The sequence below is a fragment of the Ceratotherium simum genome, chromosome 2 (assembly GCF_057802395.1).
Source record: "Ceratotherium simum simum isolate JZ-2026a chromosome 2, ASM5780239v1, whole genome shotgun sequence".
NCBI classification, from domain to species: Eukaryota; Metazoa; Chordata; class Mammalia; order Perissodactyla; family Rhinocerotidae; genus Ceratotherium; species Ceratotherium simum.
The window spans coordinates 20900780-20921827 of NC_141901.1; the positions used below are offsets into that span (position 1 = coordinate 20900780).

The 21048-nt window shown below is 35.9% G+C and overlaps 1 protein-coding gene across 5 annotated transcripts in view; it reads left to right on the plus strand.

Annotated features, from left to right (window-relative positions):
• HMCN1 (hemicentin 1) overlaps positions 1-21048 on the plus strand; it is a 465592-nt gene that overhangs the window by 396206 nt on the left and 48338 nt on the right. For all 5 annotated transcript variants that reach the window (XM_087439017.1, XM_004424923.3, XM_087439001.1 and 2 more), the window contains 9 exons: positions 2352-2621; positions 5061-5251; positions 8708-8921; positions 10521-10655; positions 11068-11258; positions 13364-13445; positions 17938-18207; positions 19035-19205; positions 19339-19509. In XM_087439017.1, coding sequence (XP_087295143.1) covers positions 2352-2621; positions 5061-5251; positions 8708-8921; positions 10521-10655; positions 11068-11258; positions 13364-13445; positions 17938-18207; positions 19035-19205; positions 19339-19509 — 1695 coding nt within the window. The remainder of the gene's footprint in view (positions 1-2351; positions 2622-5060; positions 5252-8707; positions 8922-10520; positions 10656-11067; positions 11259-13363; positions 13446-17937; positions 18208-19034; positions 19206-19338; positions 19510-21048) is intronic.

The window sequence follows — 21048 nt, forward strand, 5'->3', positions numbered from 1 at the left end:
GCAGAGTGTTCAAGGGAGAGAGGACAGCCTGTGTCATGGCCCCAAGACAGGAAAGAGTGAAAAAAGAAGCAGACTAGTGTGACTGGGCAGTGGTGAACAAAGGAAGGCTGGCAAAATGTGAAGGAGGTCAGAAAAGAAGGCGGGACCAGTGCATGGAGGGCCTAAAGGCCCAGAGGAAGGTTAGATTTCTTTCTCTGTGCAGTGGGAAGTCTTTTAAGCCTCATCTTTGGTTTTGTGAAGGTCCCTTATGCTGCTGCTATGTAGATAATGGTTTAGGGAAAGGGCAAGACTACAGCTGGAAGAAGTATTAAAGTCCTCTAGGCCTTAGATGATAGTCTGGCTGGGAGTGGGAGTAGGTGTGTGAGTTGCAGGGGTAAATGAAAAAAGTGATGGATTCAAGATATTTTTGGAAGTATAATTGCCAGGAATGCCGATGAATCAGATTTGGGAAGTTAGGAAAAGAGAAGAATTAATGATGTTTCCTGGGCTTGGGGCTTGAACTAGTGAGTAGATGAGAGTGCCATGGCGGGATGCAAGGAAAGGAACTGGTTTTGGAGGAAGGAGAATATGATTTCTGTTTAATCATGTTAGATGTGGAAAACTATTAGAAATCCTGATGGAGATGTCCAATGGAGTTGAATATTTATGAATTCAGAGCTCAAGGGAGGAGTATAGTCTAAGATATAAATTTGGAAGTAATCAGTGTATTTCAATCCACAAGACTGGGTGAGAATTTGGACAGAAAAGAGCTAAGGACAAAGCCCCGGGACTCTGCCTTGTTAAGAGGTCTGAGAAAAGACAATACGCTGGACAAGGATTCAAAGGAGAGGGCAGAGATATGGAGGAACACTTGATGGAAGCAAGGAGAGGAGAGTGTTTCAAGAAGAAGGGAGTGGACAGCTTTCATAAATGCAAGTGAGAGGTCAGTTAGGAGAAGAACCAAGAAATATTCATTGGTTTTGGCAAAATAGAAGTCATAGAAAAGAACAGGTCCAGATATGAGGGGCTTTTCCTTCTCTAATTGATTAAAATTATTGATATGAGCAATTATGGGACAAAGAAACACATTAAACAACTAATAGCATTTCAACATTCCAAAAGCAACCAGAGATCATTGCATATTCTAGAAGCATGAAAAATTCTGAATAGAATCTCTCCTTGCAGATACAATATGTGATAGCAGGCACAAATCCAACCAAATAATTTTGGTTGATATAAATAATTTTAGCATGGTTATTCATATTTTTTTCACAACTTGTTGAATTTATTTTGAACATCACCCTAAAATGTGATCTCTACGTGGTTGACCATTTCTCCATAGTCTCCTCTAGAGACGCAGCAGATAGTTCTAGGTCCCCAGGATTTGCTATGCACAGGGCATTCCTTGGGTTAGTGGAGTTCTCAGAGTTCTCTTGTTTCTGATTCTGTTTCTTAGTCAGCATGTAGTAACAATGACTATTGTTGGCATTGTTTCTCTCTTAAGCTTTCTTGCCTGGGTGGTAGAAGTTTCAGAAGGTTTTTTTTTTTTCTGCACATGCTTAAAGGGGTATTTTTACTGCCATTGTTGTCTTCTGCACCTTGTCACCGTCTCCAGACTTGCATTGACGGGGTAGGGTGGAGGTCATGCTCTCCTTGCTTTTCTTGTGTGCTGTGGTTGGTTGTTCCTCGCTTGTGTTTGATTGTTCTCTCATAATTATTTAATAATATCTTTAAGGCTTGATAAAGTATCCAGGCCAATACCTAAGTGGTAATCAACCTGTTGTAAACACTAGGAAGAGAAATCCTTGTCATAAGCCCTTCCACAGTTTTCTGAAGAGGTGGGAAGAGTTTTATCTATATCATTCTTTTCCATGATCCATTCATTTAATCATTCATTCAAATAATACTTTGTTAAATATGGCCACTGTGTATGAGACACTAAGCACTGTAGGAAATACATGAATAAAAGTATCTCTGGGCAGTTGAATACTTTCCAAGCCTTGAAGCGGTCTAATTTGAAAGTTTGAGTAACTGAAGTGAATCACATAATACATATATGTTAAAGAAAATGCCTCTGTTGACACAGCCTAAATTTTCTAGACATGCAATCCCCCATGAATATATGTTTATATCCTCATTTAAAATTGCTTATGGTTTACATTTGTTAGCTATATAGAGAATAATTTTCTAAAATGGGCTCAATGAATTTTCTTTTGCAATGAAAACAAACTGTAGTGATCCTTTGATGATGATATGGTCAAGTCAGGATTTTGTTTCATATCGATGTGACTTCACTTTGCTAGAGTAATGCTGTAGTATGTAGATGGTATATTCATGCTTTTAAGATGAAGCTTAAACTTTGTATCTTTTAGTTCCTCCAGTCATTAGCCCCCATCCAAAGGAATATATCATTGCTGTGGATAAACCCATAATGCTACCATGTGAGGCAGATGGCCTCCCACCACCTGACATCACATGGCATAAAGATGGGCATGCAATTATGGAATCAATCCGCCAGCGCATCCTCAGCTCTGGGGCTCTGCAGATAGCATTTGCTCAGCCTGATGACACTGGCCAGTACACGTGCATGGCAGCTAATGTGGCAGGATCAAGAAGCACCAACACCAAGCTCACTGTCCATGGTAGGTTGTTTAACATAAATTATTTCAATCTGCTACATTACCGTGGCAAAGAGGAAAGACCACCAAGAAAAAATATGATGGAAATCAAAACCATGCAAAAACACTAATCCAAAGTGGTATGTGTGGTGTGTGGTGTGTGGTATGTAGGTGTGCTTGCCTTTCAAATATGTTTCTGTAGGCTTTGTTTATTTGTGTGTGCACATATATGTGTAAGAAAGAAAGAGAGATTTTGTTAATATGGCCAGGATAATTAATGTGTTGCCAATAATCCCCTCAGATTGTGATTATTGGGATCTATACTGTGGCTTATAAGGAATCCATTTGTGTTTTGTGAGTCTTCAGGTTTACTTCTCAAGTTGCAAGTCATCTTAGCTGAAAACTAATCACCATATGACCTACATTATAAATATGGTGTGAGCCCGATGAGAATTGGAGATCTATTTGATTATTTTAAAGTAGCAAACTATTTACAGGTGTATTTTTATAATAGAAAAAAATATCTTTTTTTCTTTTGTATTTAGACAACTAGCGAAGTATCTAAAAATCAGCTTTGAAATATTTTAGTTATTAATGTACATTTTAAGAATAAAGGTAAAATACCTGTTAATGTCAGTGGTAGTAAACAATAAGCAAATTAGACTGTTTTCAACTACTATTTTCAGAGGTAACTCGTGTTTTAATAATGAGTTTCTGTTTTTTCTCTTTAAAAATTTTGTGAAAGCTGCTTTTTGTCTTTCAGGTGTATTTGAATTTCCCACAGCTTCATAGTTACAGTGATAATTTCAAGTTGGAGCATTTTTAATTGAATAAATAATTTAGCCAAAACTTAAAATCAGCATTTATGAGTTTCCTAAATTCCTTCCCTGGTTTATACCTGCTTTCAGTTAATATAATTGAACTAATCAATACACATTAGTCCTTTAGCTTCAAATAAATAGTACTGCTTCTTCTCAAGTACTTATAGAAAATTTACTAAATTTGACCATATACTAAAAGCAAAGAAACTGTTAATAAGATTTAAAAATACAGATGACAGTTCCTGCCTACAATGCAATAAAGTTAGAAATGTGTAATGAACTTTTATGCCAAAACCACAACCCCAGGAAAATGAAAAAATACCATTCTAGCTAGCAAATAGATCAAAGAATATGTTTTTATTTTTAGATTATTTAGAAAATAATAAAAATAAGGACCCTACATATCAAAATGTATCATGTGTGGCCAAAGCTAAAATCAAATATGAAGTCATAGCCTTAAAATTTTCATTTTGAAAAAGAATAAATTGGAATAAGTGTACTAATGTTACAACTTTGTAACCACTAGCAAAATTGAAATATCAACCCCAAGGAAATCAGGATAAAGGAGATAATGAAAATACAGCATAAATTAATGAATAATATATTAAGTGTTTATGATGTACCATTCAGCAAAATAGATTTTTATGTTTTCCATGTTCTCTGTAATGTTTATGCATTTATATCATTTGTATAATGTTTGTATATTTACTCATATAATCATAAAAAATAGTTTTTTCTGAAACCAGCTGTTGTCCTGTCACTTTTTAAAATGTCATTAAGATTGATCCATTTCTCACTGGTATGTTTGAATAATTCCAAAATTCAATGTTTTGGGAGGAGAGTGTATTTTTAATTTTTGAGCCAAGTATTCTTAATACTTTTAAAGTATTTCCTTTAGAAGCAAATATCATATTTCCAAGTCCACTAAGGTATTTCTTCATACGCTAAAATATTCAATTGATCTTTCTATATTGCCTAAATTTTTTCCAGTTCAAAAAAATTTGATACACAGGAAGTGTTTGGTATTACAATGCACAGAGTTATGAAATCACTATAAAAATTTCCTCTGTGACAGAAAAAAACTGAATTAAATGTCTTGACCTGGTTTTACTTGCATATGCTGTAACACGTGGAATACTACAAATAAATATTTTTTTCTTTAACACTTTCTGATATTCAATATGGAGTGAATATTTTACAGTGTTTTAAACTAGTAACTTTTATTAGTTTGTCCTCACAACATGTCTGTGATACAAATCCAGCAATTATACAACCGTAGAAGCATTTTTGTTTTTTGTTGCTCTTCTTTGTTCCTTTTACTTCACTGCAATAAGCACAAGAAACTCAAGTAAGAAAAAGTCAGGAAATCAATTAAAATCTAAAGATTTCCAACCTGGTTCTATGTCATTTGCTCAGAAACTGATTGTAAATGTATTCAAGTTCACATCCATTAGAATTCTGCTAGCATCAAAAATATTGATTGCTTTCATAATAACAAACAAATCAATATCTTAATAGGTTTTTTTAGAATTTCTAGAAAAATTACCCTCAAAATTGTCTTTTGTGTGTTGATTGTCAGTGTGAATAAAGACATTATTGAACTCAACATCCTGAATGACTGTCTTTTTTAAACTTTTCATAGCACCACCTAGAATCCAAAGTACAGAAGTACACTACACAGTCAATGAGAATTCACAAGCCGTTCTTTCATGCTTGGCTGATGGAATCCCCACACCCGCAATTCACTGGAAAAAAGATAATGTTCTTTTAGCTAACTTGTTAGGAAAATACACTGTTGAACCCTATGGAGAACTCATTCTGGAAAATGTTGTGGTAAGTTTAATAGACATGAATAGATACATTAAGCCAGATTGTTAATTTACCTTTTTACTTTTAGTAACTTATCTTGGCAATATATTCTTTAATAATGAAAGAAAAAATACTCTTATAAATTAAGGTCAAAATTTAATTTTACACATATTTCATTTTATGTCCCAGGTCTAAGAATAGTATCCAACAGATAGTAGGAACTCGTAAATGACTTTCTTCTAAAATTATTTTATTTTTGTGGAAATCTGTGTTTAAGGGAAAAATTCAAAGTGCTTCTGTTATAATCAGTGCTTGTAATCATGTATGGGAATGATTAGAAGAGTGAAATGTAAGAATGTTTGGTGTATTATTAAGCAAATACAAAAAGCAGTTTTTTGCTTTTTTTAGGTTTTTATATAACCCTTTCTAATCATGGACAAGGGAACTAAAGTTTTGGGGATCTATGCAAGCTGAGGTTTTTGGATATTCTTGGGTGGTGCTTCTCTAGTATGCAGAATAGTAGCGATCAAAAGCATCTCAGTTTTTCAGTGGTAGCCCACTTGAAGAGGCATCTGTGTCTATGCATACCACATGACTTTTTAAAAAACTATGTGGTTTGAGAATATCAACTCTTGGCACCGAATATTAAACATGATTAAAATGTGAATCACTTTCAGAGCTTTTGTGCATATCATGTTCCTTTTCATTACCCTTCAAAATGCCCAAATCTCATTACAAAATCTTCGTGGAATTAAATTTGAACAGATTAAAGTGGTGATAAAATTGATCGCATTCACTTTATAGTATAATTTCAGCCATTAGCCAGACTCCTGGGATTAGCAGATAAATAGCTCTAGTAATAGGCTATGTCACTAGGCTCTAACTCGGTCACATGCACCAGCAAAAATTGTATTTATCCAAATCTAAGTTTCCATCAATTGCAAGATGCGCCATTGTTTTATGTACCACTAAGGAAGAAAAAAATACAGTCACGTAGCTAGAGAGAACTATCCATTTTTAAGTTGTATCCCAATTTCAGAGGTATTAAAAGTTAAAAATGTGAATTTTAGAATTGATAAAGATAAATGTGTGTGTTTGTTTAAGCTGGTAAATATCTCCAGCGGGGATTACCCCCAGGTTCAGGCATGTTGAATTTGGCCCCTCAATCACAGTTATGAACTTGAAGGAATTAAATGAGAAAAGAAAAGTTTAGACTTTTAGTGAGACAGTGACTCAGATACATTAAAAAAAATCAACAATAAGGTTGTTTATAAATACCAGATGAAAAACACAATGATAATATGTACAATCTAGATTTTTAAATGCTTCACTTCCATGAAATCCTTGATTTTAAACTTTGTCATAATCTAGGAATCTAAGAACAGCTAAGTGGGGGGCGGTTTGGGGGGACCTTAACAGGGAATATGAGTTATTCCTGTTTGCATTAAAAATATTAGCATGCAACCAACCAAATTTAGATTGTGTCTATAATGAATAATTACAATTTTTATGCTACATTTCCAGTGAATTCTTTGATGCTTCAATGCAAAAAAGCGCTTATTCTTAAATTTTTTGAAAGAGAGGAAAAAGTCTGTAATATGAGCCTTAGTGCACACAGAAGCATTCAATCTTTAATTCAACAAATATTTATTGAGCACTGTCTCCATGACCAGTACTGATTTAGGCACTGGGAATACATCAGGGAACAAAAGAATAAAAAATCCTTGCCCTTGTAGAGTTTATTTCTAGAGGAGGGAGATAGACAATAAAAAATAAAAGTAATAAACAATGTATACAATAAATCAAAAGAAGATAAGTGGTAGGAAAAATAAAAGAGGAGCAGGGTAAAGGAGATCAGGAGTTGGAGAGGTGCAGGTTATATTTTTAGATAGTCAGAGTAAGTCCTCTTTGGAAAGGTGGCATTTGAGCAAAACTTGAAGGAAGTGAGTTAGCCAAGTAAATATCTGGGAGAGAAGTATTCCAAGCAGAGAAAACTCAGATGCTCTCCCCGCCCCAATAGATATTTGGGGCAAAGAACTTAAAGTGAGAGCAAAGAACTTAAGTTGGGAACATGCCTGATGTATTTGAGAAACAGGAGACCAGTGAAAACACAGAAGGAAAAGAATGAAAAGAGAAAGAAGTCAGAGAAAAATGGAGGCCAGATAATGTAGTGTCTTATAGGTCATTATAACAATTTTGCATTTTACCCTGAGTAAAATCAGAATCCATTGCAGGTTTTGAACAGGGGAGCAATGTTATCTGCCTTATGTTTTTGCAATATTATGTTGGCTATTGTGATGAGAATAGATGGTAGGGAGGCAAGGATAGAAGTAGAATGACCTATTGGGAAGATGGTCTGGAGGCAGATGAGAGATTATAGGACTCAAAGCAAAATGTTAGCAGAGAAGGGGTGAGAAGTGATTGGATTCTGCATATACTTTGAAGCTAGAATTTCATAGCTAGATTGCTAGTAGTGTGTGGAAAAGAAAAGAGTAAATGATGACTCAAATGTCTGAGAACAAAGGCATGAACAACCAGAAGGACAAAATAGCCATCAACTGAGATGGTGAAGGCTACAGATAGAACAGGAAAGGGGAAATTGGGAGTTTAGTTTTGGACATGAGTTTGAGATGTCCTTTAGACATCCAAGCAGAGAGTTGGAATGAGAAGTTCAGTATAATTGGAGTTTGGAATAAAGATCTGGGCTGAACAGACTGGTACTCATCGGCATATAGATGGTGTCTAAAGCCATAAGACTGGATGAGACACCAAGGAATTGAGTGCAGATAGAGAAGAAAAGAGGACCAAGGACTGAGCCCTCTCACATTGTCAACATTAAGATGTTAGTGTTGAGGAGAAGCCAGCAAAAGCAGATGGAAAAAGAGCAACCAATGAGGTAGGAAGGAAACTAGGGGAGTGAGGTGTCCTGGAAGCCAAGTGAAGACATGGTTTCAAAGAGAGGGGAGTCATAATTGTGTCAGATGCCACCAATACATCTAGTAAGATGAGTGCTGGGGATGGCCACTGGATTTAGCAAATGCAACTTCAGAGTTGCAGGTAATATTGCCCTTAGTCTTGCCATTTCCTTTGACAATTTTGGTGGTCTTTGGTGCCACATTACCCAGAGAGCCAACTATGCCATCAAGATGCTACCAGCCTTTGGAACTATCCATTCTTTATTTGTACATTGCAGAGCAGCAGTACACTTGATGTTTAGTAAACTTTAGAATCTAAAGTTTTCTGAGATCTTATGACTATAAAATGCTATAGTTCTGAAAGGTATGGGCTTTTGTTTAAACTCATACACTTTCAATTATGTTATTCAAAATCCAGCCAGATGGTTCAGACTACAAGATGGAAATTTAAACTGTCCTAAATAAGAATGCTCCTTTGGGGACCAAGGTACGCAATTTGATGTATTTTATGTAATATGATGTGAGATTATTTAATTTTAAACACTATTATTTTTTTTAATTTAAGCCGGAGGATTCTGGCACCTATACCTGTGTTGCTAACAATGCTGCAGGTGAAGATACACACACTGTCAGCCTGACTGTAATGGTTCTCCCCACTTTTACTGAACTTCCTGGAGACGTGTCACTAAATAAAGGAGAACAGCTACGATTAAACTGTAAAGCAACTGGTATTCCATTGCCCAAGTTAACATGGACCTTCAATAACAATATTATCCCAGGTTAGTAATTTAACTCTTAAGAAGTGAATAAATATGCCCATATAGAACTCTAAACCAATTTCCATTTTCTTTAACTGTAGGAATTGATTGAAAAGTTACACGAAGAATTAATTGCTTTAAATTCTGTAAAATGTGTACCTTTGCTTAGATTTTGCCCTATATCCAGTATACATGTTCGTTTCGTTCTTTTGAAAGGATAAGTTGATCACAGGACCGTGTATTGCAGGATATAAGTATATTTTTTTAACCTAAAAATAATGCCCCTCCCCCTGAGAAGACACCATTGTATTCTAAATTTATCCACCTACATTTATCCTCCCTGGATCTCCTTCATCATTGATAAATGGATTAAGGTGGCTACTGTTGGAGTCCTGAAGATTCACCGAATTTTACAGAGGAGAATTGCTTCTCACTGTATGAATTAACCTCTATTAACCTCTATTATAGTGTGGATCAATTATGTAGAAAATTTCTAGTCAATATGTGCACACATGTTAAGATAGTACCTGGAACTCAGGAGCACTCATCCCTGGGAGGACAAGTATCATCTTGTTTGTTAGACTTTTTCATCAGCATAAAGACGTTGTCAGTAATGAGAAGTTGTTACATCCCAAAATCGAGTTCCAAAGTACTTCACTATTAGCATTTAATAAATGTCTTCCTCCAAAAGTAGTAATAAGCTTGAGTTTTTTTTGTTATAATGATTTATGTTAATGACTGAAATTAATCAATTATATTACCTTAATAATAATAGTATACCTCACTAAGGAAAAATAAAGTCTAAAAAAACTGCACTGTTTTCTGAAGGTGTAATACTAATTTAGCTATTTAAATTTTTAAAGCTTAATTTTCCACTTAATACTCAACAGTATGAAATTTTAAAAGATAATTTGAGGGAAAGCATGCAAGGTCAACGTACTTAACATAATTAGATATTGGCTGGTCTAATCAGAATCTTATTTAGTATCAGTTGTTTTACGATTAGCATGTTTACCTTATACTCTATTCCAAATATTATAACTCCCTTTATAAATATTTATATCATCACCATTTATGGAGAAGTTTAAATTATTACAAATTTAACCATGTTGTTATAATTACCTAACTAGTGTATGTTTTCATGATTTCCCCTCTGACCTGCCAAGTCCATTGAATTATAACTGAAAAGGTTTTCATGTTTTTGATGTAAATTGTTTTGGAGGAAAAGTGGTGGTGAGATAAATGAAATGGAAAATGTCGTATTTCTAAATGAAAGATTTTTAAAACCAAGAGAGACTATGAGCCAGCTCTAGGCAACACTTTGAGATGAAAGGTGTACTTCAAATCTAAAATAATTTTAAAAGATGTTTATTTTCATTCTCTTTTCCTGTTCCTTCTGCTGTTTTTCATTCTTCAAACAAGTATCTATAGACATCACAAATAACTCAGAGGAAGAAATCTGTGGAAAAGTCTCTCTTCTCCAATGTCATGAGGAGAGATCTTTGGTTCAATTGCTTTGGTTCAACTCATAAATCTGACCTCCAAAATATTGAGCTGTTGTGATTATTTTCGTAGGTTACTGAGAGGCATTTGTGTTGTTTTCTAACTTATTTCCCTTAGCCCACTTTGACAGTGTCAATGGACATAGTGAACTTGTTATTGAAAGAGTGTCAAAAGAGGATTCAGGTACTTACGTGTGCACAGCAGAGAACAGCGTTGGTTTTGTGAAGGCAATTGGATTTGTTTATGTGAAAGGTAGGCAGAAGTGCTCTGTTTTTAATTTGTGATTTATTTATAATGAATGGTTTGTGTGTGGCTTTATTATTATGTAGTAATACAAAAATACTTCAGTTTATTAATCCATTTAGTCTTATTTCACAGATGTGCAAATTCATGAGAAATAAAAAAAAATTATGAACATTCAACTCAAAAGTAGGTAAGCAGTAAGTAAAGAGGTCATTTGGCACAAAATGGAATGATCCACTTAGATTATTGAAACTGCCAAAATTATCTGGTTGATTAGCATAAGCAGTTGATTCTGGAAAATTGATGGGGTTCAAAAATGGCTTTTCCCCTCTTCACCAAATTTTCTTTCCAAATGGGTCAAAATCACAAAGAAATTATCAGAGCTTCCTTTTCCTTATACTTGTCTTGTGCTATTTCCCAGAACCTCCAGTCTTCAAAGGTGATTACCCTTCCAACTGGATTGAACCACTTGGTGGTAATGCAATCCTGAATTGTGAGGTGAGAGGAGATCCCGCTCCAACCATCCAGTGGAGCAGAAAGGGGATGGATATTGAAATTAGCCACAGAATCCGGCAACTTGGCAATGGCTCCCTGGCCATTTATGGCACTGTAGTAAGTCACTCACTTGTCCATGCACACTTTGCCACAATCGATACCTCTGTGTAGGTGCTATGGATGGGAAAAGTTTCTCATGCATTCCTATTTTAATCATAAAATCTGAATCAATGGATTCTTTTAAAAAACTGAAACAATGGTTCAAATTGATGACGTTTAGGCCTGTCAAAGAAGTACAAGCAATAAAATAATTTTGCTGCTTTGTTCCTGATCATCGACCTATTATTTAACATCAGTAGATAACTACCTCAAATTTGTTTTAGAATGAGGAATGAAGAATCTGTTTTAGAATGAAGAATTACAAACACAATTGCAAATAAATTATAGAGTAGATTTCATCACAAAGCCTATAACTACATTAGGCTTTGCAAAAGCTTTAGTAATTCGGAAAATGCCTGGTGCTTTAAGTTATTCTAATTTGGGCATCAAGTAAATGAGATTTTTATCTAAAAATTTCTCAGGGCCGGCCCTGTGGCTTAGCGGTTAAGGGCGCGTGTTCCGCTGCTGGCGGCCTGGGTTCGGACCCAGGGCACGCACCGACCCGCCGCTTCTCCGGCCATGCTGAGGCCGCGTCCCACGTACAGCGACTGGAAGGATGTGCAGCTATGGCATACAACTATCTACTGGGGCTTTGGGGGAAAGAATAAATAAATAAAATTATAAAAAAATAAAATAAAAAATAAAAATTTCTCAGATAGACTACATATGGGTAATTTGTTAACCCATTGTTGAATTAATTGAAATAATAATTAAAATATACCATCTAATCACCTAATTAAATAGACCACTCTCAGTCTTTTATTCTCCTTGGTTTTATTTCAGAGTTAGAACTTGCTGATTATCTCTGATTTTGAGATGATTTCTCCCTTAGATGCTGTAACACTAAAAGGTCTCAGGCATCTTCATTACCACTTTCCCCCCTTTTCCTCTATACAATTATTACTACTTCTAAAGTCCTTGGTACTTCTTCTAATACCAATGTTAATACAATCATGCACTGCATAATGACGTTTAGATCAACGACGGACCACATATACGACAGTAGTCCCATGAGATTAGTACCCTATAGCCTAGGGGTGTAGTAGGCTATACTGCCTAGGTTTGTGTAGGTACACTCTGTGATGTTTGCACAACGACAAAATCACCTAACGACACATTTCTCAGAACATATCCCGCTGTTAAGCGACACATGACTGTACCAATTTTCTTTTCACCATACAATTTGAGGCTCCTAAATATGTATCTCCAACCCTGAAACTCTTTCAAGTTCCATTTACAGCTTCCTACTAGAAATTTCTGTTTGGGTAATCCATTGATACTCCTGATTAAACATCTAAATCAAAAACTGTCTTCCTCCTCCCATCCTCCTCTACTTCCTGCAGTTCAGTTCCCCTTTATTGACTTACTGTTTCTATTAATAAGACCAGAATTCTCCTGGTCATAAGACCTTAGCAAAATCTGTCTCTAATTAGTCACCAAATCTAAACTCATATGGTATGTATTTTCTATACCATATATGTATAAATTTGTGACTTACATTCTGTGATTTATCATTACCAGTAAATTAGTTTTTCACTTTCTCTCCTAAATTTCAAGCTCTCTAGAGGTCAAGCTTAATGTTTTTTTTTAATAAACCCCACTAGAAAAGACTTGGTATTTGTTCATTTATCCTGATTATTTTATTGCTTTTAAAAATATCTATAAGCATAGCACTAGCATTTTTCTTTTTTTTTTTATTTTTTTTTAAAGTTTTATTTATTTATTTTTTCCCCCAAAGCCCCAGTAGATAGTCGTATGTCTTTAGTAAGAGACTTTTGGATAGATGATGATTAAAAATGTTATTTTTGCTTTGATTTCGTAGCAAGTGTTATTCCTAGAGAGCAATAATAGGCTGTTTTGAAAAAATTTAGACTAGGAATTTTTTTTCTTCTTTTTCTTTCTTTTTAAACCTATTTTTGACGTTAAATATGTGTAGGTTTTTCTGTTTCCGTTAAAATGTCTTCTCAAAAATGAAGTTTTATATAAACTAGCATCATAGTGAAAAAGTTACCTGCTCTGCTCTGTGGGCTCACATTTTTATTAAACACTGCTTATTTCCATAGAATGAAGACGCCGGTGACTACACATGTGTAGCTGCCAATGAAGCTGGGGTGGTGGAGCGCAGCATGAGTCTGACTCTGCAGAGTAAGCTGCTTAGCTAAACTCTAATCAAACACCTAATTTAAGAAATGTTGCCTAATAAAGAATATTCATTTTCTTTAACTTATAGCAAGTACATTAATGATGCCTTTCAGCATGTGTCTAGTTTTCTGCTACCAGTGGAGCAATTGTTATCAAGCATAAGACTGACAAGTGTTTTTATACAGAGATTTTTCTGTTTATCAAAACATGTAGTTCAAGATTGCAATTACTTGGCTGCAGAGGTGTTTTTGTTTGCAATATATCCAGTCAAGTGCCCTTCTTATAGGTCACCACTGCTTTTGTAACGTGCTTACAAAGATGTCATTTTATAGCACTTTAAAAATATGTATTAAAGGGGCCAGCCCGGTGGTGTAGTAGTTAAGTTCACGCACTCTTCTTCGGCGGCCCAAAGTTTGCAGGTTCGGATTCTGGACACGGACCTACGTACCGCTCATCAAGCCATGCTGTGGCAGGCGTCCCACATATAAAATAGAGGAAGATGGGCACAGATTTAGCTCAGGGCCAATCTTCCTCAGCAAAAAAAGGAGGATTGGCAGTGGAGGTTAGCTCAGGGCTAATCTTCCTCACACACAAAAAATATGTATTAAAAATAAAGACTAATGTAAACAAGCTCAAAAGTGCTCCAGGTGGATTGCTATCAATCTGCCATGAAATCGGTATGTGCTCTGGGCAGGATTGTCATGCTCATCGTGAAGCCCTTCAGAAGACAGAGCTTTCATAACCAGAGAAACATGAAAGACTCCAGTGGCCCAATGGATGGTCTCCAGATCCTCTTCAGGGGTTGACCCGACGACAACGTCATTGGGTTGAGAATTTAGCAAACCAACTTATTTTGTGAATAGGCTCAGTATTTAAAGGGATGAATTTACATTTTCTTCATTCACTATTGAGAGATACTTCAGTCTAGCACTTACTAACAGCTATTTGCCAAACTACTATTCTGTAAGACTTTACCATTTACTAGATATTTACTAAATATCTAAGACAGTGTTTATCCCTCAGCTTTATTGAGGTATAATTGACAAATAAAAGTGTTTATATTTAAAGTGTACAACATGATTTGATATACGTATATGTTGTGAAATGATTACCACAATCAAGTTAATTAACATATCTATTACCTCACACAGTTACAATTTTGTTTTGATTTGGTCTTTGGGGTGAGAATACTTAAGATCTACTCACTTAGCAAATTTCAAGTATACAATACAGAATTATTAAATGTCACCATGCTGTACATTCGATCCTCAGAACTTATTCATCTTATATCTGAAAGTTCATATCCTTTGACCAACATCTCCCCATTTCCCCCACTCCTTAGTCCCTGGCAACCACCAATCTACTCTCTGTTTCTGAGTTTGACTTTTTTTTTCCTTAGACTTCACGTGTAAGTGATGCCGTACACTATTTGTCTCACTTTGTCTGTCTTATCACTTAACATAGTGCCCTCCAGGTCTATCCATGTTGTCACAAATGGCAGGATTTCCTTCTTGTTTATCACTGAATAATATTTCATTTTATATGTTTTTCTTTGTTCATCCTTTATCCATTCATCAGCAATGGACACATACATTGTTTTCATATCTTGCTAAGACAGTGTTTTATTAAAGTACGTATCTATGAAATGATAACCTTGTGGGATGTTGTTAGGAAAAAAGTAATGTTCCATGGTCAAATAAGTCTGAGAAAAAATAGATTAAACAAAGTTCATTCATTTATTAAATATATAAAGAACACTAGTATATGCCAAGCCCTGCTTAAGAGTACCAAGTTTCTTTACTGCAGATCTTTCCAGAAATGTTAATACGCTGATATGAGTTATGACTCAACAAAAGGAGGCTGTTGTATGCCACATTTCCCAAATAAATGTTATTTCCATGAAGCCTTCCTCGCCTCTTTGCCATATCACGTGATTAATCTCTCCTGGAAGAGTGTTCCACTGGCCCAGTTTAGGAAGGACTGTATTCAATCAGCTCATCTACACATACCAGTGATAAATTCATTTTAATAAATGAGGCATATAAAACCAGCCAAAAATATAATTTGTATAAAATTAAGATTAAACACCAGAAACAATGCCTTCGTTTAGGTAAAATGGTCATATTTAACTGATCATTATGTGACCAGTGGAATTAATTCAACCTTGAAAGATGTACATATGGAATTTTCTTGTTGAATTAATTTATAGCCTGATGTGCAATTGGAAATTTAGATGCCAATTAGAAATATGGTATCTAAATTAAGATTCTGAGTTTTGACACTTTTTTTGACCATAATAATACGAACAGATGAGCTCATTTAGTCACTATGTTGTCATTTAGTGTTGAGTGATTCATCTGAGGCATTTACTTCATTCAGCAACAGTTGATTAAATACATAATATAATCTGAACACTAGGAGAGAAATAAAAGCCCCTGCCCTGAAAGTTCCTAGAGTGAGATTAATGTAAACATCAGATAGGAAGGCAATTATGTAGGATGATGTGGGCATATGTATGAATGATGCATTAATGATACTCACTAGGAGAGTCAAACCTCATATGAAATAATTACATTTGTAAAAGACAACATGTCAGTAATACTGTACATAAAATACTAGCATATTAGTGTCACAATAAAACACATTTTACTTATATTTTTGCTTTATGCTCTGTTATTTCAGATATACTTCTCAATCTAAAACATGCAGCCACCACCCCGAATTATCTGATATTCATTACCTCTCATTGAGCAAATCATTCCACCATTCGGTTCAATCTCACTAAAACACTTCTTTCATCCCATCACGTTCCTTCGAGAATATACACGCTCCCCTTTGCTTACCTACTCAAATGTAAACCCTTCTGCTTTTCTAAGACTTTTAAGATTTCTTTTAAGATTTTAATGTCCATGTACATTACTCCTCTCCAGAGTGAATCATTTTTTCAAAGCTGAATCCATCTGCATGCTATTTCCTTCTCTCCAAGTAGGCTGCCTTGTCCTGTATCAATTCTTACCCACTTTTGAAAATCCAGTTCAAGCTGCTTCTCTGCCATGAAGTCTTTCATTTTTTATCTTTCTTGACACTATAGACCAGTATAAAGATAAACATTCTGTCAGCAGCTATGTACAGCTGCTTTTGCCTTCTTTCCAGCCACTCCATTTGAGTAGCTATCCACTATACATACTGTTAACCTCTCGCTCCTTCTTGAAATTCCTTCCTTTGCTTGCCAGGGTACCATTTTCTCCTGATTTTCTTCCTACCTCAGTCATCAGTTCTTAGTATCATTCATAGGCTTGTCTTCTGTCCAGCTCTTAAATCATGATTTGCAATAGTTTCTGTCTTTGGCCCTCTTCCTCTCATTTTAGACTCAGATCTGAAGCAATCTTACCCACTCATGAAAGACTCATAAATCTGTGTTTCTAGCCCATATGTCTATTCTGAGCTGCCGTCTAGATGTCTCTACATGAATGTCCCACAGATACCTGAAGCTCAGCAGTTCTAAGTGTATGCAAATAATCATTCCTTACTCCCTCCCAACAAATCTGTTTTTTCTCCTATGTTCTATTGAATTGTGCAAACATACACTATATTACCCAAGTCAAAACTTTGTAGTCATCAATTCCTCCTTTTACTCCATACCATTCAATGACAAAGTCCTATCATTCCTTTCTTAATAATTCTTGAATGTCTTCCTTTTCCTCTCCATTTCCAGTGACCTGGTTTTGTTTGATCTATTAAGTTACCATTGTTTATACTCCCATATTGCCACATATTTAGCTATTCTATACTAAATTCTATTCTACCTATTCTTTTACCAAATTCTATAGGTATATTATAGCAGAGCTAAATAATTAGTTACTTGCCTGTCTCATCAGTGGACTATGAGCTGCTTGAGACTAGAAGTTATATCTGTTATCTCTGTACCCTCAGCATCTAGCACAATGCCTGGAGAACAGTAGACTCTCAGTACATGTTTATTGAATAAATGAATGATGACCAATAATGAAAGAATAAGTTAAAAATGACTCTTTACCTCAAAAATTATGTAGGGGAAAGAAGTGAATATTCACCATGTAAAACACAGACTGAAAAAACAATGAAATAACAATAGTACTAATAATATTGTGTGTTTACCCTGTCAAAGAGCTGTGCTTACATCGTCTTAGTGGGGTCTTAACAAGAATCCTCTGAAGACACCATTTTTAAGGACATAAAGGCTCAGAGAGGTGGTAGGGAGCAGAGGCACAATATGAATCCAGAAAACATGACTGCAGAGCCCATGCTCTAAGCTAATCTGCTTACGGATTTTAAATTTTTGACATTTACTAAGTAAAATTCTATCAGTGGCAATTACAACCATAGTAGTTGAGAAGCTACAGTGTTTTATAAATAGATCAGCCTAATTTTTTTTCAAAAATAGTTACTGTAATATTGAGAAAAATGTTAATATAGCTCCACAAAACTAACAAATGCTATGTGCTCTTTTCTGTAGGTCCTCCTGTTATCACTCTTGAGCCAGTAGGAACTGTTATTAATGCTGGTGGCAAAGTCGTATTGAATTGCCAGGCAACTGGAGAACCTCATCCAACCGTTACATGGTCACGTCAAGGGCACTCTATCCCCTGGGATGACCGAGTTCATGTTTTGTCCAACAACTCGTTATACATCGCTGCCGCTCAGAAAGAAGATACGTCTGAATATGAATGTGTTGCTCGAAACTTGATGGGTTCTGTCCTTGTCAGAGTGCCGGTCACAGTCCAGGGTGAGTGTGATCAAAGGGATATTCATATTAAACAGCACTTGGGTCAACCCAGATCATAAAAATTATTAAGCATCTTAGTCCAAGTCTCCTTTACCCTTAAGATACTTCTAGATTATGGAGATAAGACAAAAATCACATCACAATTTACAGACTGAGGAGACTAAAACAATACAGATTAGAGCTGTAAAGTGTCAATAATTCAAAATGCCAAACTGAATTTTTGATTCAAAACTAAGTCAAATTTATTTTCAGAAATGAATGCATGTATTTTTCTTTAAAGAATGACTTATTTCAGGGGCCGGCCTGGTGGCATAGTGGTTAAGTTCGCGCACTGAGCTATGGTGGCCTGGGTTTCGCAGGTTCGGATCCTGGGCTCGCACCGACACACCACTTGTCAAGCCATGCTGTGGCAGCATCCCATATAAAGTAGAGGAAGGTGGGCACAGATGTTAGCCCAGGGCCACTCTTCCTCAGCAAAAAGAGGAGGATTGGCAACGCATGTTAGCTCAGGGCTAATCTTCCTCACCAAAAAGAAAAAAAGAATGACATTTCCAAAACGTAAACGGTATACTGTATAAACTTCTTGGTTTCTAACTCTTGCAGCAGCCATGTCCAAGTGAGTCAGGAGTGGAGCTGGGAAGAAACACTAGTTAACTATTTGAAATGCTTCTCTCATGCTTAGATTTTAATTTTACCGTAAAGGAGTGCTTCCATATGCAATTTCTCAGCAGTTATAGATTCAGCTCTAGACTCAGTGCATATCTTAAGTGAAATCCAACTTACCGTTTTTTTATTTACAAAAACAAAGTACAATGTTTTATTTGCAGTTAACGGTGGATTTTCCCAGTGGTCTGCCTGGAGATCCTGCAGTGTCACCTGTGGAAGAGGCATCCAAAAGAGGAGTCGTCTGTGCAACAGCCCCTTCCCAGCCAATGGTGGGAAGCCTTGCCAAGGGTTGGATTCAGAAATGAGAAACTGTCAACATAAGCTGTGTCCAGGTACACCTCTTCATTCAACGAATAGGCACATGTTTGATAGATACTCATTTCTGTTCCCTAACTATGGATTGTCTCAGTATTAGTACTTTCAGTTGAAATATATACGATGGTGTAATGTTTCACCTTTGCATAGTGGATGGTAGCTGGTCAGAATGGAGCTCTTGGGAAGAATGCACAAGGAGCTGTGGACGTGGCAACCGAACTAGGACCAGAACTTGCAATAATCCGTCAGCTCAACATGGTGGGCGGCCATGTGAAGGGAGTGTTGTGGAAATAATCATGTGCAACCTTAGGCCTTGCCCAGGTGAGAATCCACCGATGAGCAAAACTTTTGTATTTTTAACTCCTATAAAGGAGTTATAATTACCTTTTCCTCTTTGTTGTGAACAGATGTTCTGGCTTCTACCTTTGAATATATTCATTCTCTATGTTCTTAGTTCTGTCTCATGGATAAACTTGTGGAAGTATGACATTAGTCAATGTTAAGTAAAGTACCTGATTTAATTGAACATGATAAAAGGCTCCAAACTGTGGTGTATTTTTCATCGTGTAGGGAAAACATAAGTATTTACAAAATTGTAGAATTTTTGGAGATGATGAGGACCTTAGGTAACATCTAATTCATCCGTTCATTTTCAGGTGAGAAAAATCAAGCCTAGAGAGGTTAAAGACTTGGTGAGGGGTAAAATCATAATAGCTACCGTTCACTGCATACATATCCTGTGCTAGGAACCATGCTAAGTGCTTTATATACATGTTGGTTTTGACTTTGTGAAACAACCCAACAACATAGATATTTTTTAGGGCTCTTTCAGATTAAAGTGACAGAAATTAAACTTAAATAAGCCTAAGTAGAAAATTCTACTTTCAGGTATGACTGAATCCTATATTTTTCCTAGTGTGTTTTCCATCTCTCATCTCTGCTTTTGTCTCTTTGGCTTTATTCTCCATTGAACTCTTTCCTTGTGGTGGAAAAAATGACTGTTGGCAGCTACTGGCTCACAGGTGCCTTATAATCTAAGAGTTCCTCTCTCTCTCAGAATTCATATCAGCCTCTGAGAAGGAACGCTGTTTGATTTTGTTTGGGTCCCTTGTTCACCTCTAAAGTCAACTGAGTCCAAGAGAAGGATACTTAGATAACCAGCTTGGGCTGCTTGCCCACAATGTGTCAAGAGGGGCTGGGCTCCTTATTCGACAGCCTGAAAGAAGTCATGTGGAGTAGAAGAGCGGCTCTTTGCTCATTAGTTCATTCGTTTATTCATTCAGTCATCCAACAAATATTTATTGAGCACCCACTCTGTACTCTGGGCACTGTTACAATTGCTAGAGTTAGAATGATAGATAATATCATTCAGATATTGATAAGCAAACTGAACAGACTCAAAGAGTGGAAGTGATAGAGCATAACTGGGAGAGACACCTTAGTAGAGATGGTCAAAAAGGGTTGTTCACAAACCAAAATGAGATAGTTATCTGCTGTATTGGGTATTGCATCCTATTGTACAGATAAGGAAACTAACATTCATAAAATATGTATTAATTCACTGAGGTCACAAAGCTAGTAAAAAGTGAATGAGGGATTTGAACCCAGGTCTCTCTGATTCCCAAGCCTATTCACTAGGATCCTGAGTATCTTGATTTGCAGTTCAGAACTTCCACTATATTACAAAAATAAAATATTATCACGAAAACTTAAATAAACCAAAAGCCAAAATTGTTTTTTTAAATCTCCAAGAATTAGAAAGCTAATTATAATGGCATAATATATCAAAGTAACAAGAGCCAGAAATACTTGATTAGAGCAATCTTTGTACAGTTTTTCAGCTATGATATCTATATAATG